General features: G+C 38.0%; 1 protein-coding gene across 1 annotated transcript in view; it reads left to right on the plus strand.

The window, feature by feature from the left end:
- The window catches only part of RP1 (RP1 axonemal microtubule associated), a 164,908-nt gene that overhangs the window by 79,167 nt on the left and 67,283 nt on the right, over window positions 1–18,458 (plus strand). The window contains exons 27-31 of the mRNA XM_066547495.1: window positions 2,107–2,188; window positions 4,295–4,354; window positions 4,511–4,533; window positions 10,476–10,645; window positions 17,197–17,416. Of these exons, the coding sequence (XP_066403592.1) occupies window positions 2,107–2,188; window positions 4,295–4,354; window positions 4,511–4,533; window positions 10,476–10,645; window positions 17,197–17,416 (555 nt within the window). The remainder of the gene's footprint in view (window positions 1–2,106; window positions 2,189–4,294; window positions 4,355–4,510; window positions 4,534–10,475; window positions 10,646–17,196; window positions 17,417–18,458) is intronic.

Raw genomic sequence — 18,458 nt, forward strand, 5'->3', positions numbered from 1 at the left:
GATGTTTTGCTGCAATGTGCTGCTGGGTAATGGTATGAATCAGGTGAAACCTCATAAGCAATGTGACAAGTTGTTGTTGGAACCCAGGACATCCCTCTGGCTGTCCTGAGCAGACAGGACCCCTGCCAGGGGGCTCAGAGACCCTGGCATGGAGCCCAAAATGCCTGTGGTTTTGATTATGACCCATGGAGCAAGTTACCAACCTTAGATGAAGATCTGCAAGTTACAACAGTTAAGTAGAATGATAGTGAATTTATCATGGAGTGAAAAAGTAGATTTTGGGGTTTTTTTAGAATGGGGGTTCAGGGGCAAGATGGAGGGATCTGGGTGTGTCTAGCCTTTCTCCTTCTTCTTCTTGGCCTCCATCTTCTGCTGTGATGTTGGCACTTTTAGATTGGTTTAGAGTAGACGCTTACTGTCTAACATAGGTGATAGGTATTGGAAAGTAATTGTAAATATTTTACATGTAATTTTTAGTATTAAGACATAACACCACTCCGGGGGCAGGCAGAGTGCCTGAACTGTCTTCTGAATGGACCTCAGCTGGACAGGAGAAAATATTTTATAGATAGGGAACAATAAGCAACCTTGAGACCAAGAACTGAAGAGTTCTGACTCCTTCCTTGAGTGCTGGGCTGGGAAAAGAGAATTTCCAACTTTTCTCAGGGTCACTCTGACCAGCAAAAGGCCCCAAGACAAGTTGTGAGTGGTGCAGGTACAATGAGAACAGGATATTTGAGAAGGGCTTCACAGGACAACCAGACCAGTCACTAGGATGGTCATTGGAAGTTATCTAAAAGATCAGCATGGACGTGCCAGTGGTTACTGCAGTTAAAGATTAATTCAGTAGCCCAGCAGAAGTGAGAGTGCACAGCCCCACTCCTGCTGGTCTCATAGCAGCAAGGCTGAGTGTGTGCTCCCCACTGACATGCACACAAACACATTTCTAAAACACTAATGTGTGCACACAGCTGGCCATGCAGACCAACACAGGCAGGAACTCAGCACGTACACAAACAGTACAAGCGGCCTTTCCCTGTTACCCTCTCCAGCTGAGCAGAACAACAGTCCATCAATGTCAAATCCAAAAAAATATGCACAGGATGAATGTATACAGCCTCCAGTAGCTGGCCTTAGGCAGTCAGTCTTTCTGGTTGCTGACTCTGGATCCTTGGATCCTCAGTTTTGCCAGTTACTGGCACCAAGACATAAAAACCCCCTCCAAGACAGCAGCCCCACTCCATTTGCACATGAGAACATGTGGTAGTGTTCACAGGGGTTCTTGGATGAGGCAAGAGACAAGAATGTCGATTCCATGTTCAGAAGGCTTGATTTATTATTTTATGATATATATATTACATTAAAACTATACTAAAAAGAATAGAAGGAAAGGGTTCCTCAGAAGTCTAGCTAAGAATAGAAAAGAAAAGAATGATAACAAAGGCAGCTCTCTCGGACTCTGTCTGAGATAGCTCGGCCTTGATTGGCCATTAATTATAAACATCTAAGATGGGCCAATCTCAGATGGACCTGTTGCATTCCACAGCAGCGAATAACCATAGTTTACATCTTGTTGCTGAAACTTCTCAGCAGGAAAAATCCTAATGAAAGGATTTTAATGAAAAGATGTCTGCGACAAGAACATAAGTTTTAAAGATTTGTTAATTAATACTTTTATATATGCAATAAGAAGTTCACTCACAGAGGACAAAAATTTCCAGCTTTCACACAAATCTTGATTATGGGCATAAACAGATTTGTATACCAACATTCTTGTGCTTGATTACTGGGAATAATCAAAAGATGTAGGCTGGGATGTGAATGGTGTTGACAGTTCAGAGATGTATGCATGTATTTGTCTCCAAGACAAGAAACCCACCCCTCTTAAAATTAAAACAGGCAAAGGCAGAAAAGAATTGCATCTCTTAGGAGACACAAAAAATAATAAAGCTTTCATTCTGTTAATATATCATATTTATTTAGATGAGATCTGTCTAAATATGATCTGTGTTTCTGCTAGAAAAAGATAATCTGGGCTTTTTTTCTTAAAATTTATTTAAAAAATAGTATGATTTCACATTATAAACTTTTGTCATTTCGACACAGGCAGTGGATGGTTCCTGGATAAGATTGTCATCAAACATAAAGAAGGAGAGGAAGCTCATGAGGTTGTATTTCCTTGTAATAGGTATGTCATTCATGGACAAAAAGAATTTGTTACCTGCCAGCAACTTAATGAAAAAATTTTAGAGCAGGTATGTACACACAAACTATATGTTTGAGCAATGCCCCGGAGTTTTTCAACATACAAGTGATGCAAAATTTTGCAGCTGAAGACAAGGAAAATGTTCCTATATTGGCATGGAAGGGAGTAATAGCCTAATGCAGAGAAGTGCCAAACCAAATGTTGCATAAGAGGAAAGGTGCATTGATTTTTTTTTTTTAAATATAGATTATATAGAAACCATGTGAAATTAAATAAGCTTTCAGTTCTCAATCTTTTGAGAAGTATTGTTTGTGAAGATCTGAAATGGCATAGTTGTCATCCTGGAAACGTGCTGGGATGACTTGCACATGACTGCAGTGCTGCCATGGATGACTGTAAACCCTTCAGCAGGGAGAGGCAAGGAAGGACAGGAGGTGAGGCAGCCCTGTATGTTAGGGCATATTTTGATTTTCTAGAGCTTGGTGATGGTGCTGATAGAGTTGGGCATTTATGGGTAAGAATCAGGGGGAAGGCCAGCAAGGCCAGTGTTGTGGCAGAAGGGTCTGGGTCTGTTACAGACCAGCCAGCCAGGAGGAAGAGGCAGACAAAATTTAATACGAGCAGCTGCAAGAAGTCTCACAATTGCCAACTGCTGTTCTTGTGAGGGACTACAAATACAATGCAGCAGAGGAGAAGGAGTTTAGGAGGTTCCTGGAGCCCATGGAAGAGAACCCCCTGACACAGTTGGTGAGGTAGCCAAGTAGAGAAAATACCCACTGGATGAAGGAAAGATTGAACCACTTCATGCCTTCTTCCCCTCAGTCTTCAACAGTAGTACCAGTTCTCCTCGTAGCCAGCCCCCTGAGTTAGAAGGAAGGAGTGGGAAGCAGAATGAGCCCCACAATCCAAGCAGAAAGAGTCAGTGGCCTGCTGCAGCACTCAGACATTGACAAGTCTACTGGGCTGGAAGGGATCCACACAAGGGTGCTGAGGGAGAGGCATTGGGTCACAGCAGTCCCATGCAGTGCTACAGACCTGGGGATGAGTGGCTGGGAAGCTGTCTGGTGGAAAAGGATCTGGAAGAGCTGGTCAACAGCCAGCTGAACACTAGCCAGTGTGTGCCCAGGTGGCCAAGATGGACAGTGGCAGCCTGGCTTGGATCAGCAGTAGTGTACACCAAGGCCGTGATTGCCCCCTGCACTCAGCATTGGTGAGACTGCAGCTTGAATCCTGTGTCCAGTTTTTGTCAAAAATGCCTTTCTACTTTTAGAAACTGCTAGTGATCTTTTGTTTCTTAGGATGGAATGAGGAGATAGGTCTCAAAAGTTAATCAAGCTATTTATTGCAAAAAAGTTGAAATACAGTGGAGTTTAGACTTCACGCATAAAAGATTTATTCATAGAACTTGGTTCCATACAAGAAATTAAATGTGATATGGATCTTCGGTTTAAACAAATACAACATCAACAATAGAATAGAAACTGAGAGTGTGCACATATTTATTTATTTTTAAATAAGTGAGGTTGTTGAAGATTTGGAAATATTATGTGAACAAGGGGGTTCAACTGAGAGGAGTATGAATGCATGTTTGCAGCGAAATGATATTGCAGAAAAGCTCCTTAAATTCATCAGCATAAAAGAAAAATAAAGTAAGAACTGAAGTTCAGTTTGTTGCTGCAGATCTGCAAAAGTTTTAGAAACTTCCAGACCTGAAGGTTTTATATATAATTCTAAGTACAATAACTATAACTAACCACTGCAGGTTTTATAACTCTCTCACATGTACAGCTGAGTCTCTGAACAAATAAATAATTAGTATTTCACACAATGTACTCCACTACTCACTTCATACAGCTACCATGAAAATTCTTCTTTGCCTGGAGCAAATTGAACCAAATTCTTCTTATATGAATAAGGCCAACTGTGCTGAAGGTATAAAAGAAAATTTGATCCTGGAAGTAGTTTCAAGGTGTAACATGATAAAAGGTGTATAAAAAATACTATTGGAGACAAAAGGTAATGGTCAGATGATAAATACTATACTAATAGTTTTTATTAATCTTATTATTTTTGTTTTTGCAATGAAAGATGGTTAGATGAATATCAAGATGATGGGAAAACAGAGAGGGAGCTAACTGCCAATAGTAAGTATTTTGTTAAAGAAAATTTGTTAAAGCACTACAGTATATACTTAATGCCTAATTATTACTAAAGAACCCTTCCAGATTAGACCATAACTCAAAAAAAGTGATAATAAAGCTAGCTCACAATTATTTTTCCTGCTCATATTTTAAAGCATGGCAGTTCAAAGAAGACATTTCTTAAAGGTAAGAGTTGTTTTCCAACCATTGTTTTCTATACTATAGTTTTTGCTGTTTGAATTTAAATCAGCATTGCAAGAAATATGTGAGCAAATGACCTCATTTGTATGTGTGTTTTCTTGTATATCATCTGTGAGAGAACATGACAAATTGGCTGGCAGTACTCTACAGGAAGGACTAGACCTTTATAAGCAATTGAGAAAACACAGAAACCATTTCTGGTTTTCTTCCTACTTCTACTATTCTGTTCTGAAATCAACCAGGAATTCCTTTGAGAAGAGATTCAAGTGTTCTTTTGTTTACCCCAATGTCACTGTCATTTAATACTTGGGGACAGGTCCCCTAGCAAACATCAGCAAGTTGAAAAATGTGTTGTGAAGTGTCAGTGGAAACATTTTCAGGTCAAAATTCCAAAGTAGCCAGAAATAATGCAAGCTTAAACTCCAAATGCTCTAGTGAAGCTAAATGTAGTATGTGCATTCATTTGCCTAAATGTGCTTAATTAATAAAAAGACATCGATAAAAAACTTCCCACCCAGCTTTCTGTTTCTATATCTACAAAGACATTCTCAACCCTGTAATGCACTAGTTACAATCTCTGTGTTTCCTCCTAACCAGAAAAGAGAAACAGACTAACACACATGTTTTTTATGAACATATAATGTAAATGGCTATTCTGTGCAATATCTCTGGGAATTTTATGGGAACAACTAAACTAAAAAAAGTAGTGTTTCCATTTTTCTCTGAAAACAGTGACTTGCTTTCTGTAGGATGAGTCCTAGCCTCTCAATCTAGTTCTGGTTTCAGTGAAAATTGAATCATTCGCATTCAATCAAACAGTTTAGCCAACAGGTTTATTATTCCACAAAAGCATGACTTTGACAAGAGGAGAGTGATGAACTCTGGTAACTAAAGACTTTCTCACAGAGACAGTTGATTTTCACGAGTGACTTGGAATTGGATTCTGCATTCTCCTAAGTGCACAGTTCTGAGAAACAACCATAATATCTGTTTCACCTTATGTTCAGAAAATAGACTGTATTTTACTACCAGTTCAAAATTTTTCCCAGCACAGTTTCATTCTTCATTATGTTATAGTAAGCAGGCACAGATGCACAGACTGCTCATTGCCTGTGAGCGTCCAAAGTGATCAGACTCAATATATTGATTATGAGGAGAAAGGAGTGGTTTATTCTTAACTAGCTTTTGAAATGTCACACTGCCAAGATGTCCAGGAGGACCCAGAGACCGTTGAGATCAGAGCTTCTGAAAAAAGAGGTTATAAAACAGAAGAACATTTTTAGGAATTTATCTGTCAGTTAGCTATACGACGGCTTAGCTTGAGCTGCTCTTCAGCCATCTTTGTTTTGCCCATGGGCTCATTCCAGTGAGGAACTGAGATAGGTTAGAGATTGGACTTTTATGCTTTATGAGAAAAAGATGGTGGTTGGGACTGATTTTTCACAGTTTAATTTGTGTTGTTGTATCAGTGATCTCATAGACGTTCCATGATTGAGCTTTGTAGGAGGGAACCATCACAAGAGGTTTGGAAAGATATTCTGTAGTCAGTTCTGTGTCATTCTATCATGACTCAGTGCCAATGTCAGAGCTGATAAGAGAACATTCCAGAGATGCAGAGTCCTGGGAGAAAAAATAATTCCCTTAGATTCTCCCAGCACCTGTTTATCACTATTCTACATGGTAGAATACTGATAAACAGTCCCCTTCAGAGTGGGGGTGAACACTTTCCATGTAACAGATATTTACTGAATAAGAGGCAAGTGGAAGTTCTGATGTTAGGGAGCCAGTGTTTTAGGCACTCATGTGGCAATATTCTGTATGAGCTGCACTCTAAAAATGGGCTTCAGGGAAAGTCATAAAAATCTGATTGGCATAGTTCAGTGTTCACTGATTTTCAGGGTAAGATCAATGTGCTTAGGTCAAGTTTAAAGCACCAGATACAGAACAAATTACTTTATAAGTCACTCTGAAGGTCAGAAATCTCATTCACTTTGGATAAGGCTAGTTCAGCCACCTAGCCAAAGAGGGAACTTTGAAAGTCACCATTGCTAGGCAGGTTACTTGAGGGCTCTCTGTCCTTTTTCAGCCAGGCTGGCATTATGCCAGCTCTAATGAAGCATAAATCCCAGATCCCTGTGACTGCTGCTGCTGGTTATGGATTCTGCCAAAATGCAATCTGCCCCTATCAAGTTTTCTCAGTAACCTTTGTACATTTATACAATACAGAGAGGCTCTGGCAAATCAGGCATAGGAATAGATTTATTTGTATGCCTCTGATTCCTCCTTGTATATTTGATGCAAGATAAATAGAGAAAGTGTATTTTCCTAGTGGAGAAAGCAGATAGAAGCTCTCAGCTCTCAAATGAAGTTGATTTGAAGGATTTGAAGTTGATTTGAATGAGACTTTCTGTTACTCTCTTAAAAGTTTCCTACATGGTAGGGGTATTTTACTACTTTTTCCTTCTGTTTTCTCTATTTATTTTCCTTTTGTGCCTCAAAATAGATGACCTATTGTAATAGCACATAGGAAAGAATTTTCTCTCAAAGCAGGGAGACAAGACACAGTATGTTCCAATGAAATCCTCTCTGCAGTCAGCTGAAAGGAGCTGGCTTCCTGTAATGTGATGCCTGTAGGGTGTCCTGAGGTTTTGTGGGTTATTGTGGGTGGTAAATAAAGTGTGGTTCAGTAGCAAAGTTTGGTTAATAGATATTTCTCAGCTGGCTCTTCTGTTCTGCAAGGTTTTTGGTATTAAGGCATATAGAAAATTCATATCAAAAGAGAAAATATTCAGTAAGTTCTGCTGTGATTAATTTTATTTTGGAATTATCACCTTCCTTGCAAGTACTCGATAATGGACTAAGAATTATCACAGGATTCCCAAATTTAAAAGGGAATGGACCTGCTTCTAAAAAGCAGCAACAGCGTGTTTCCATTGCCAGATGGAGGCAGAAATCCCTAAGAAAAAGAATTAAGCAGACTGACTGCTCTGCCTCAAGGAAACACAAATTTCTACAATCTTCAGGAAATAAGCAACCAACTCCTATGTCTTGCAAAGTGTGAATGTCATTCTAGGTCTTAAGACCAAAAACACCAGAGTGAAAAACTTCTGAAATAGTGTATTGTAAAAACAGTTTTGGAAATCCTTAAAAAATACATAAATGGCTCATATTTTAAAAAACACAGAAAATAAACCTTCCTTTTTCAGCTTTCTGAATTTTATGATGAAAAGTTGACTTTGGGTTTTGCCATGCCCACATTTCTCTGTACAGAAATCATTGTAGGTTTCATTTCCATGGTTTTACTGAAGGAACTTTCAGGTTCCAGACATGTGGTTAAAGGAATTTATGGGAGGAAATTGTTATACTGATCCCCATTTAATTTCTGAAAGTCAAGAAATGATCCCTAATTCTAACATATCTCTGGATAAATCTCTGTAATGTGAATCAGATTCTTGGTTATATCCTTATAGTAAACAGAGAATTCTGAGACACTTTTTCCCACAGAATTCTGGTTTTTCCCTTGCTATTCATTTTAGTGCTTTCTACATTGGTGTCTCAAAGTAAATGGCTCTAGCTTCACACGTAAGCAGTAGAACTACAATAACACATGAACACACTAATCACTCTGAAAGGAAGTTAACACAGGTCAGTGATATCAGGGGAAAAGTCTTTTTTAATGTGGCCACACAGATGAAACACAGAAAAATGACCTATTGAAGCCCAGCTATCTCACTTCTACACCTTCACTCCTGGAGGGGTATAGAAATCACTGAACACAGTAAATACTTGGCATCAGTCTTCTGTCTCATGTAGCAATCCTCACCGAGTAGATGTCTGAATGAAAAGAATATTATACAAAGGATTTTTTTATTCCTCTGGCATGAGCAGGTTAAATGAATTTGTTGAACTGAGAGAAAATGCAGTCAGTCAGTGTTAGTTCATTTAATAAACTGTAGAAGCATTAAAAGTAAGTGTAGGAGAATAAAGAATCACAGACACTAAGAGGCCTTAAATCTGTAACCATTGATTTATTCCCTGGAAAACTCCCAACTGGTGTCATAGCCTTCCTACTGAAATAATAATTAACAACACAATCATGGATGTTAATTAAAATAAATCACTTTGCCTGAAATACCTTCTCTGAACATGCTGCCACTTTGAGGAAAGAACAGCCAGTTATGTATTTCTGATTTCTCTTAACTTAGGGCTTGCTCTCTCCTGGAGCAGAAGGATATTACAAAGAGAAAAAAAAAAACCAACTCCACTTGGGAAATACAGAATTGCAAAATTATCTTAATTTCCTTTCTGCTGTGTTCCTGGGACAGACTTCAAAATGGAGCATGCTTGGACAGGATAAGAGATTCAGGGCTATGTTGGGAGTCTTTGTAAAAATGTGAAGCTCCTCATAAACCCTTGGAGTGCTCAGGAGCAGCAAAAGCTCAAACAATGCTTGACTTCACCAAGTGTGACACCCTGAAGAGTACCACATGCCGACCTGGCACAGGGAGATAAAATTCAAAGCTGGCACATATCTCAAACAGCAAAAGTTCCTCATTAGGCAAAATGTGGATCTTCCACACACTACATCTGACTCATTGCTGGAAATGACCTTAAAATAAGAGGTCAGATGGAGGGATTCTTTCAGCTAGTGTGTTACTCAGAAGACTGGCTGTGAGATGAGTATTTGCCTGCTGTTTTCTAGCTGAGCCCAGAAGAGTCAGGGAACAGACAGATGTAAGGCAGAAACAGGTTCTATAACAAGAGAAAATAAAACCAAAACAGAAGTAGCTGAAAAAACAATAAGAAAAAAGAGGAAAATTATAAATCAAGGAAACCAGACCAGGTTTTCATCTAGTCTCCATCTTTAAGCAGGCAGAGGAAAACAAAAGGTAGGAAAAAAGCACACAGTTCTGTAAGAAAAAGACACCTCTGATTTATTTCTGAATGAAATTATTCTAAAATTCATTTTATCAGTGTATTGTATTGGGGGCTTACACAAAATCACAAAATAGTTCTCTTTATATCAGTCCCATTAGCAAATTATTATCACAGTATTGGCCACATCTAAACAAAAGCTTTTATTTTGCTTCCACTGTTAAGTTCCTCTTGCCATGCAGGATCAAGTGTCTTTTCAACAAATAATTCCTTTGAAAATAGAGGATGATTTACCTTCAAGCACTTAAGTAGCTTCCTATACTACACTATCCATGTAAGACACTGTATTTTTCCCACACCTGAAACAGCTTCCCAGTTGCATACTGGACTTCTAACACTGTTATGAGTGCAGGTGACACCAAAAAACAACCTCTAAAAGGCGAAAGCCATAAGGTCAGAATAAATCTTCTCAAAAATAAAGAATTAATCTCTTCAAAATTTCCTGAATTTTGTATTCAACCCTGATGAGTGATCTGATCTGACAAATGAGCATACCGAACATGACAAATTAAGTTAGAAAAATCTGAAAAAAAGTTGAAGTTTCATTGTTTAGCTAGTTATGTGTTAGCCAGCAGGTCTTACAAATGTATCATGTACAAGTCTTTCAAAATGTTAATATTCTTTTCATGTTACATAAGAACATTCTAAGAACTGAAATGTATTAAAATTATTACTGAAATTAAAGTAACTATTTTGATACAAAGAATGCAAAAAACACCCTTAAGCAAAGTGCCTTTTTTCTGCTTCCTAGGTATTAATTACTGTTTTCATACCCACTTCAACAATTGTATTATGTTTATCAAGTCTGAGCTATAATTATCTTCAAGGGATTTAAAAAAATTAATTATTAATTAGTAATTTTTTTAATTTAGTGAATGGGATGTAAACTTGTGGTAATCTATAACTCTTCAAAGGCATCCATTGCTCTCTACCATTGATCCTAAAAATGTTTAATTCGTAGATTGATGCTAAAAATGTTTTTCCTGTTTTAGCACAACGGTGGAGAGTGCAGGTTAAAACAGATGGAGATTCCCCAGAGCCACAGGAGTGTAAAAGGACCTTTGTGATTTATGGCTCAAAGGGCAAAAGTAATGAGCTTCTGCTTTCTCCACAAACCCCAGGATATGTGTGCTTTCTCCCCAGAGCCACTGATGAATTCATTGTAAGTCAGAAATATACAGTTCTACATAGAACTTATCATGACATTGCCCTCTAGGATACATATATATAGATATATAGCTATCAATATGGTTATAGATATATGTATAGATGTGTGTGTGGGGGGGGGTTTACATAACTAGCATTATATATATACAGTTGATTTGTCTGCTAAAAAATGATGTAATTATTTACAAAGATGGAATGACATAAGTATAGGTCTTGGGTCATCTCCTCCTGCTAGTCCTGTTCTACTGCAGCCAGCACCATGGACCCTTGTGTGTATTTTATTGCATTCACCAGCTCATCTTGCATTTTTTCTGAATCCCTAAAGATTCCTGAGTTGAAGTTCACACAAAAGGCAATATACAATTATTTGTGAATGCAGAAGATGAAGGATTGGGCAGCACTCCCAGGGGATATAAGTGGGCTTTTCTTTCATTCATTTCCATCTTTGTAAAGTAGTATCCACTCTCCACAGGATTGTTCTGTCTCTCGGGTCAGCAGGCGGAGGATTTTTCTGGATAATCACAAATCACTGGAGAATGCATTCATGCATATCAAAGTGTGGTGAACTCTGAAGCAATAGCTTAGAGATGGCCAGTATTAAAATCAACCCTACCACCATCCTGACCGCCCACATGCCTGACACACATGCTGATAATTTTAGAGGATTCATCTGAAGAGAATCTTTTAAATCTTCAATTCTGTCCTGGCTTTCTAGGCTAGGTCATTGCAAATTCTGTTGATTGTCATGAAGTACAGCTTCTAGCCAGCAAGATGGGAGAAATAGCTTGCAATTTGAGGCAGTTTTATATAGCTCAGAAAGACTTTTCAATGGCTGCAATAAACATTCTGAAAACAATGGCAAAACTACATTTAGAAAATTATGTCAAAGACTCATTGTAATGACCTGATCCAGGCTGAATTTTTAGTTTAAATAACAAGCTAAAGCAATTTAGGAACTTTATGGGGAGTAAATGAAAAGATAAATGGTATTTCTTAAGGACAAGGAAGCAGCTGCTTATCAGGAAACACACGGGAAACACACTGAGCAACAAAACAAGCTTCCTATCCTATTCCATGAGCATAAACTGAAGAGATCAGTAGAGGCAGAATCTATCTGTGGAGCAGGAGCACCAGCTGACTGAATTTTGGCAAGCACCATTGCATTAAGCAGCGATGCTGCTACATCCAGCATGTTGGTAATTTCCCAAGTGGCGCGTATTCCTTGTTAAGGCTGCCTAATTTCAATGATTAGGTATCACACCAGGAGAAATTTGTATTTCTGTGTGTCAGTTGTGGTTGTCCCTCATAATCTACTACCCTTGGTACACAGTACCACTATGTGTTGTAGCCTTCCACCCTAGCAGCTTTCTGAATGCTTGTTCATGTAAGGGGACAGAACATAAGTAAATAAAGGCATAGAAAGTATGCCTAAATAAAGTATAGAAAGTAATCTTACCCCCAAAGAGTTGGGGCTGAGCCAATTATTAAGGATTAGGACAGGCCTGATTTTAACAGGCCACATCTGTAGCCAATCAGAGGAGTGTTATAAAAGAGTGGATTGGTTGGCTGAGGGGGGCACTGGAGTCAGTTGGCTGCTGTGAGGGCAGGGAAGAGTCAGTGCCTTGAGGAGCTGCCTACAAGAAACATCAAGGAGGTGCAAAACTCTAGCAATATGGAATCCTTGCCGTTTAATGATAATAGAACCTTTGTAATATATGACAGCATGTTCATACTTTGGATAGACTTTGGGTTAGTGCTTGTGTTCTCCCCACAGCTATTTTTGTCCTTGTTTTTATTGCTTCGTATGAAGAAGTTTGTACTATTTGAGCATTATTTACTGTGCATGGCGTTTTATCTCTTTGCTGCATTGCTTACAGTGCAGGTTACAGAATAGCAGCTCTGGTATAAAGGGGCATTTGGGGATTCACAGGTATCTCCATAAACACCCTCACACCTCTTTAGGTGCTTGAGCCAATAAACCCAGTTTCATTTTGCTTTCCCTTTCTTTGTTCTTGCTAAGACTATGCAGAAGAATAAGAAGACTTTGCTTATGTTTTCTCACTGTAGCAGCAGGCTGGAGGCATGAACGTGATATCACAATGAGGACAAGCTGTGACTTCAGCTTTCCAAAAAGCCTGAATAAATGAACTTTTAACCTTCCCCCAAGATCCTGGTCCTAGACAAACATCCTTAATAATATAGCACAGTAAAAAGAACAACTGGTTATGTGCTATAAGCAGCTCACATAGTTTTCAAACAGTAAGCTTAATTTTGATCTCAGAGATACATTTATTGCACATTGAGGACAGAAAGGCATGTAAATTCCTGATTTTCCAGGTGTTCTCACACAAATATATGCACAGATATGTATCATATTCAGGATGATTATTCCATCCCAAATATGCCCAATCAACTCCTATGAAAGAACAGGTGTAGTTTAATTGCACATAGCAAGCATAAAGAATAAATTAAAAGAGAGGAAATAGAAGCATGCTCTTAGGTACACTTGGGTTCTAGTAGTCTCAGAAATGTGCAGTATGGTAGTTGAGCTGCTTAAAAAGAAAGAACTTAATTAGAACACCTGAGCTTTAAAAAATAAATCAAAAAATAGGCGAATGCATCAATGTTATGAAATCTGACAGGACTAGTAGTGCTGAAGGCAGCATGGCAAGAAACCAGTGAAGTGGTGGAATGTTTTTCCTTGGTAATCTGGTGATGATTGGAATCAATCATTGATCTCAGATGGAATGAATAGATTTGTAAAGTATATAGATCTTTCTCACAGTCATCTCTGTTTCCTGGTTGCTAGCAGAGTAAGCTTGCCAGAGTGTGTCTTTGGAAGGTCCTACTGTATTGTGCACATTCTTTTCTCCAGAGAATCTTAAAATATATGGGACAGGGTGTGAGATTAGGATGCATAAAACTGTTGTCCAAAGTACTAACATGGGCTGTACGAAATGAGCAATAGTGCTCTTCAAGTAGGACTGTTGGTAAATACACAATAAATTCTGAATGTATTTTGTGTTAAGGATTAAAAAGGTGACAGAAAGTTTCCAATCACATAATACAATAATCCAATTCCACAGTATGAGATGATGCTCCAAGCAACAAGCAGAAGGATTTCTGGAGTTTAGGACAGATGGCTGTCCAATTGAATTTTAATAGGTTTGATGAAACCCTATTAACTAGAATAATTTATGGGTGGGGTGAGTGTGTGTGATTTTTTTGGGTTTTTTTTGTTTGTTTTAACAGAGAAAAGAATGAAAAGGAATTACATTTAAATATGCACCCAAACAGTAAAATATACAAGGCTTTCATTACCCTAGGCATGATGTCTTTGAGAAGCCCTGTGTGAGTTGAAGAGGAAAAGATTTAAAATGTTATGCAATTTTCTAATCATCTGTATCACCAGTCTTTAATATCTTAAGAAACCCAGTGTCTCCTCCTAGTTTTAAGAGCCTCACTCTTAGAGATTCAGTCACGTAATGGAAAACATACTGTGTTTTTTAGTATGTGACAAATCACACCAACTCAGCTAAGATTTCAAGTTCTGAATATTAGAAAAAGCTATTCAGGAGAAATAAATGTGAAAAAATTAATTAGAAAATTATAATAATGAATGAGGTAAAGTATCCTCTTGCAAATATTCAAAACCAGGACATTCACTGGATATATGCTTTGTGATGGATTATATGTCTGCCTCTGCTTCAAAGTTCATGTTGCATCCATTAATAGACATTGGTGGAGGGAACAGACAATTTTGGAACCCAGGATAGAATATCATATTCCAAAGGAAAACTGCTTGTACCAAACTGGTCAGAAAAAGATTGCAAGAATGATGTAATGGCAGTGCTGGGTACAATGATGGAGCTGAACAAAAAGGCTAATGCTGGCCACAGCTGTAAGTGAAAACACAAATCCATGAAAAAAGGGGAACTATCTAATATACTCATTTGAAAATAGCTGGTGTTTAATTCCATGGATCATAAACAGTATGATTATTAGTACTTGCTGGTTCAATGGCAGTCAGGGAATTGAGATTGTGATTCTAGAAACAGAACAATTGTGGCTTCTAAATACTCTGTCCTGTATTCTGGAATTATTTTCCTATAAGTCTCCTCTGTGCATTTCCTACCACAAGGATTATACCACATGTATTTATGTCAACTTAGAATCCTAGTGAATTGCAAATTAGGGTAGCAGAAGACAAAGTAAAATGTGAGTTACAGCTTGCCCTGTCACATAAAAATAACCAAGTTCTGTACTTTTGCAACTCCCAAACAGAGCTTTATGGAATAAATTGTTCACAGTATTTAGAGTAGCTGTGTGATACAGTCATGGGATCCCTGCATGAGAAAAAAAATCTGCAGGCAATAATTTAAAAGTTGGTAGTCTGGTTCTGAAAGAGAAGAAGCAGTGACTTTGTTGTCTGGAAAAGAACTGTAGTTTAGAACCTGTGCACTCTCCTCTCAATGAACCCAAATAATTCCTGTTAAATTTAATAAGGTGGAATGTATATTTTGCAAGAATTAATCCACTTAGTCCACCACAGCTAATGATACATAGCTAATTATATCCTTTGCAACATACACAGCATGAGTGAAAAATCTTGATGCAAAACTGCCCACTCATTTCCCTTTTCCCGGTGCAGGAATGGGGACTGAGTCAGGGACACCTTTGATCTCTGTCAGCACGATGGCACAGAGACAGGCAGGGCAGGCTAGGCTTAGAGAGAGGACAAGTCTGGTGCCCTCTTTCCTGGTGTGTAACTACTGCTGGGTGGCCTTTTTGGGTACTGTGCAGTCACAGCTCAGGAGCTGAGAGGTTCTGAGCAGCCCAGGGCTTTTATATAGGCAATGGAAAGGAGTTCTTCCCTGCTCCCTAAACAATGCCCTAAGTCATGAAATTGTGTAGGAGTGGAATGGCAACCATTTATAATACTTACCTCAAGAAATTCAGACCAGAAGGGATCTTTTAATCCATCAAGTGCAATTCCTTCCTACCAAAGGCCTCTTTTTATAAGTTCTGCATCATAAACTGGTCATAAAATTCCTGTAAAATGGTTTGGACAGGTAGCTTTATTTTCAATTAATTATTCCTCTTCATACTCTGATATTTTACTATATCTTTATTTGCATACCAGTTACTAAAAATGATGTCCAGCTCTCTCAAAATGAAAAAAGCACATTTTTTAGTACCCCTCTAATTAGAATGAGGTAGCTGATACTCCCCTACATGCTTGTGTTCCCTGTGCATGAACTAGCTTTAAGCAAGCGAGGTCAGCAGTGAGGGGCTGTCACGTTCAGAGCTCTACTGAGAAGCAAAATAAATTGATCTGTTAGGTCTGTGCTCTGTCTTAGGAGCCAATCTGCTGGTAGTGCTGTCAGAGCTAGGGCATGATTGTGTAAAGCTAATTTCAGTTTATTATTGTGATGCTATAGGGTGTACAATGGATTTATTCAGTGGAAAGACACCAAATCTTAAGCTGTGACTGATAGAGGGGGAAAAAATCAGCAATATTAGAGAAGAACAAAGCCACTGGCAACATTTTTTTGGTATTAAGTATTTTGATACTTCATAAAAAAATGCTTTTAAAAATTACTAGTTCTCAGTTGTTTCACTCAAAATCACTTTCCATCCTGTCTTTCTTATAGCTGCCCAGTGCATGGCTGCCGCATTACTTCCTGTTGTTCAGAAGAGTTATCATGCAGTGGTTAATGTCATGCAAATAATTATCCACAATCAGCAACCAATTTCTGAATTTCCACGTGTAGTATGGGAACAGGACTGTGTCATGCTACACAGCTATTTCTGTAACATAAATGATTTATTTTTTTCAGAAATATCCCTTTCCTTTAATGAAGAATTGGTTGAAAAGTAGTTTTATGTTCTAGACAAAACCATTTAGCAAATGAGAATTTAGTAAAACTTCTTCACCAGTAGGGTTGCCAAGCACTGGGACAGGCTGACCAGGGCAGTGGTTGAGTAACCATCCTGGAGGTATTTACAAACATGCTCATGTGGCACTCAGGGACATGGTTTACTGGTGGAATTGGCAGTGCTGTGTTAATGGTTGGACTTGATGATCTAAAGGTCTTCTCTAACCTAAACAATTCTGCAATTCCAGGCTCACAGTAATCATCTTTAAATTAATACCTCACTTGGCTGCTGATATTAGAATTTTTAATTGTAAGCTAATGCTCTCTTTCTCCAGTAGGGTCACAACTTTGTGTTACCTTTTGTCTAAATAGCTTAAATGCATAGATCATCCTAATTTTAACTGTGACTCACTCCTAAGTTATCATGTTTTTACAGTATGTATGCTTACAGAGTATCATGCTTACAATACTAATAAAGGAGATCATTTCACCCACAATTATACCATGAAATAAAAAGGATTGATTCCATCATACACTTATCCCAGCCTCAAACTCAATTTTTCCTTCATTTACTGTTAAGTTTAGAAATTCTACACTGGGATTGGGGAAAATCTTTCTAAGTGAACCAGCCTTGACAGTACCCTCTTCCTCATGCTATTTGGTGCAGGTTGAGACTGGAGATCTGGGAGAAGTATACAAGATTCGAGTCAGCTGTGATGATGTGCCAGGCTTTAAGGGCTGGCATCTGAAGTCTTTTCACTTACAAGAGCTGCATATGAAACAAGAACTGAACTTTGAGTGCAACTGCTGGCTCACTCTAGAGAGGGGGGATAAGGAGCTGGTAAAAGAATTCCCTGCATTCACTGAGGACCAGAAAACTTTACCAGGTAAAAGCACCAAGAAGACATAAACACTGTAAATTAATGGCTTGAAAAAAATTCAGTGCTGCAGATATATATAGTGCTTTGTCTGGATTTGATATCTTCAGTGGCTCTGTTGCACCTGTCTTCACATATGCACTGCAAGAATGCTGAAAATTATATTTTAATTTTCCAGTTAAGTTGTGTATTGGATTTTACAGTTGCTAAGTCTTCTGAATTTAATGAGAAAAAAAATGAACAATACAATTGGACCTTTTAGGGAAATGAACACATTCAAAGCCATAGAAATGAGTTGTTCTAGAGTTACTATAGAATAGTATAGAAAGCTTACAAAAGCTTTACTTGCTGATGCAAGTATCAGAAGTAAGCCTTATTGCACAGAAAGGTTGGGGTTTTTTTCCTAAAGACTACTTTTTTGCTATGTTATGAGTTCTCAGAGATGTCCTTGAAATGTGAAGACTTACAGAAGTCCTGCATTTGTTCAGAAAAGCTAGCTGTTACACATTGAGATAAAAGTAATTAGAGACACGACTACTTTGCTAAACTAAAGTTCCAGAAGTTCAGATCCATGGATACTCAAACCTATTCATGACCTTAAAAGAAAGTATAGTGTTACATTAGTTAAATGTTAATTCTGCAGAACTGTACATTAAAAACACATTTGAAAAGTTTTGGTTATTCTTTTTGTACGAGCTTGAATCTATATGCAATTAAATGATCTTCCTTGGAAGAAAATCTGATCTGATTGTAGAAATTCATTCATACAGGATCAATATAAAGGCACAGAATTTATAGTTTCCTTCTTTCAGTTAGGAAGTGCATTTTGTACGTTTTTATACTTGTATGTCATGTCATGCATCCAGAGGCTATGTTGCATCTGTTTGTTATTTAAATTTTCATAACCTCATTCTTATTCTTTGAGCTGTGTTAATTATTATCTATTTCAAAGATAATTCAGTTTTTAATTAGTATTTAGTTTTGTTCCTGAACTAACTCAAATCAGTTAGTTCTTACTTTCCAGATCATGCACAATAAAACAGGGTTGGGC

The sequence above is a fragment of the Molothrus aeneus genome, chromosome 1, assembly GCF_037042795.1.
Source record: "Molothrus aeneus isolate 106 chromosome 1, BPBGC_Maene_1.0, whole genome shotgun sequence".
NCBI classification, from domain to species: Eukaryota; Metazoa; Chordata; class Aves; order Passeriformes; family Icteridae; genus Molothrus; species Molothrus aeneus.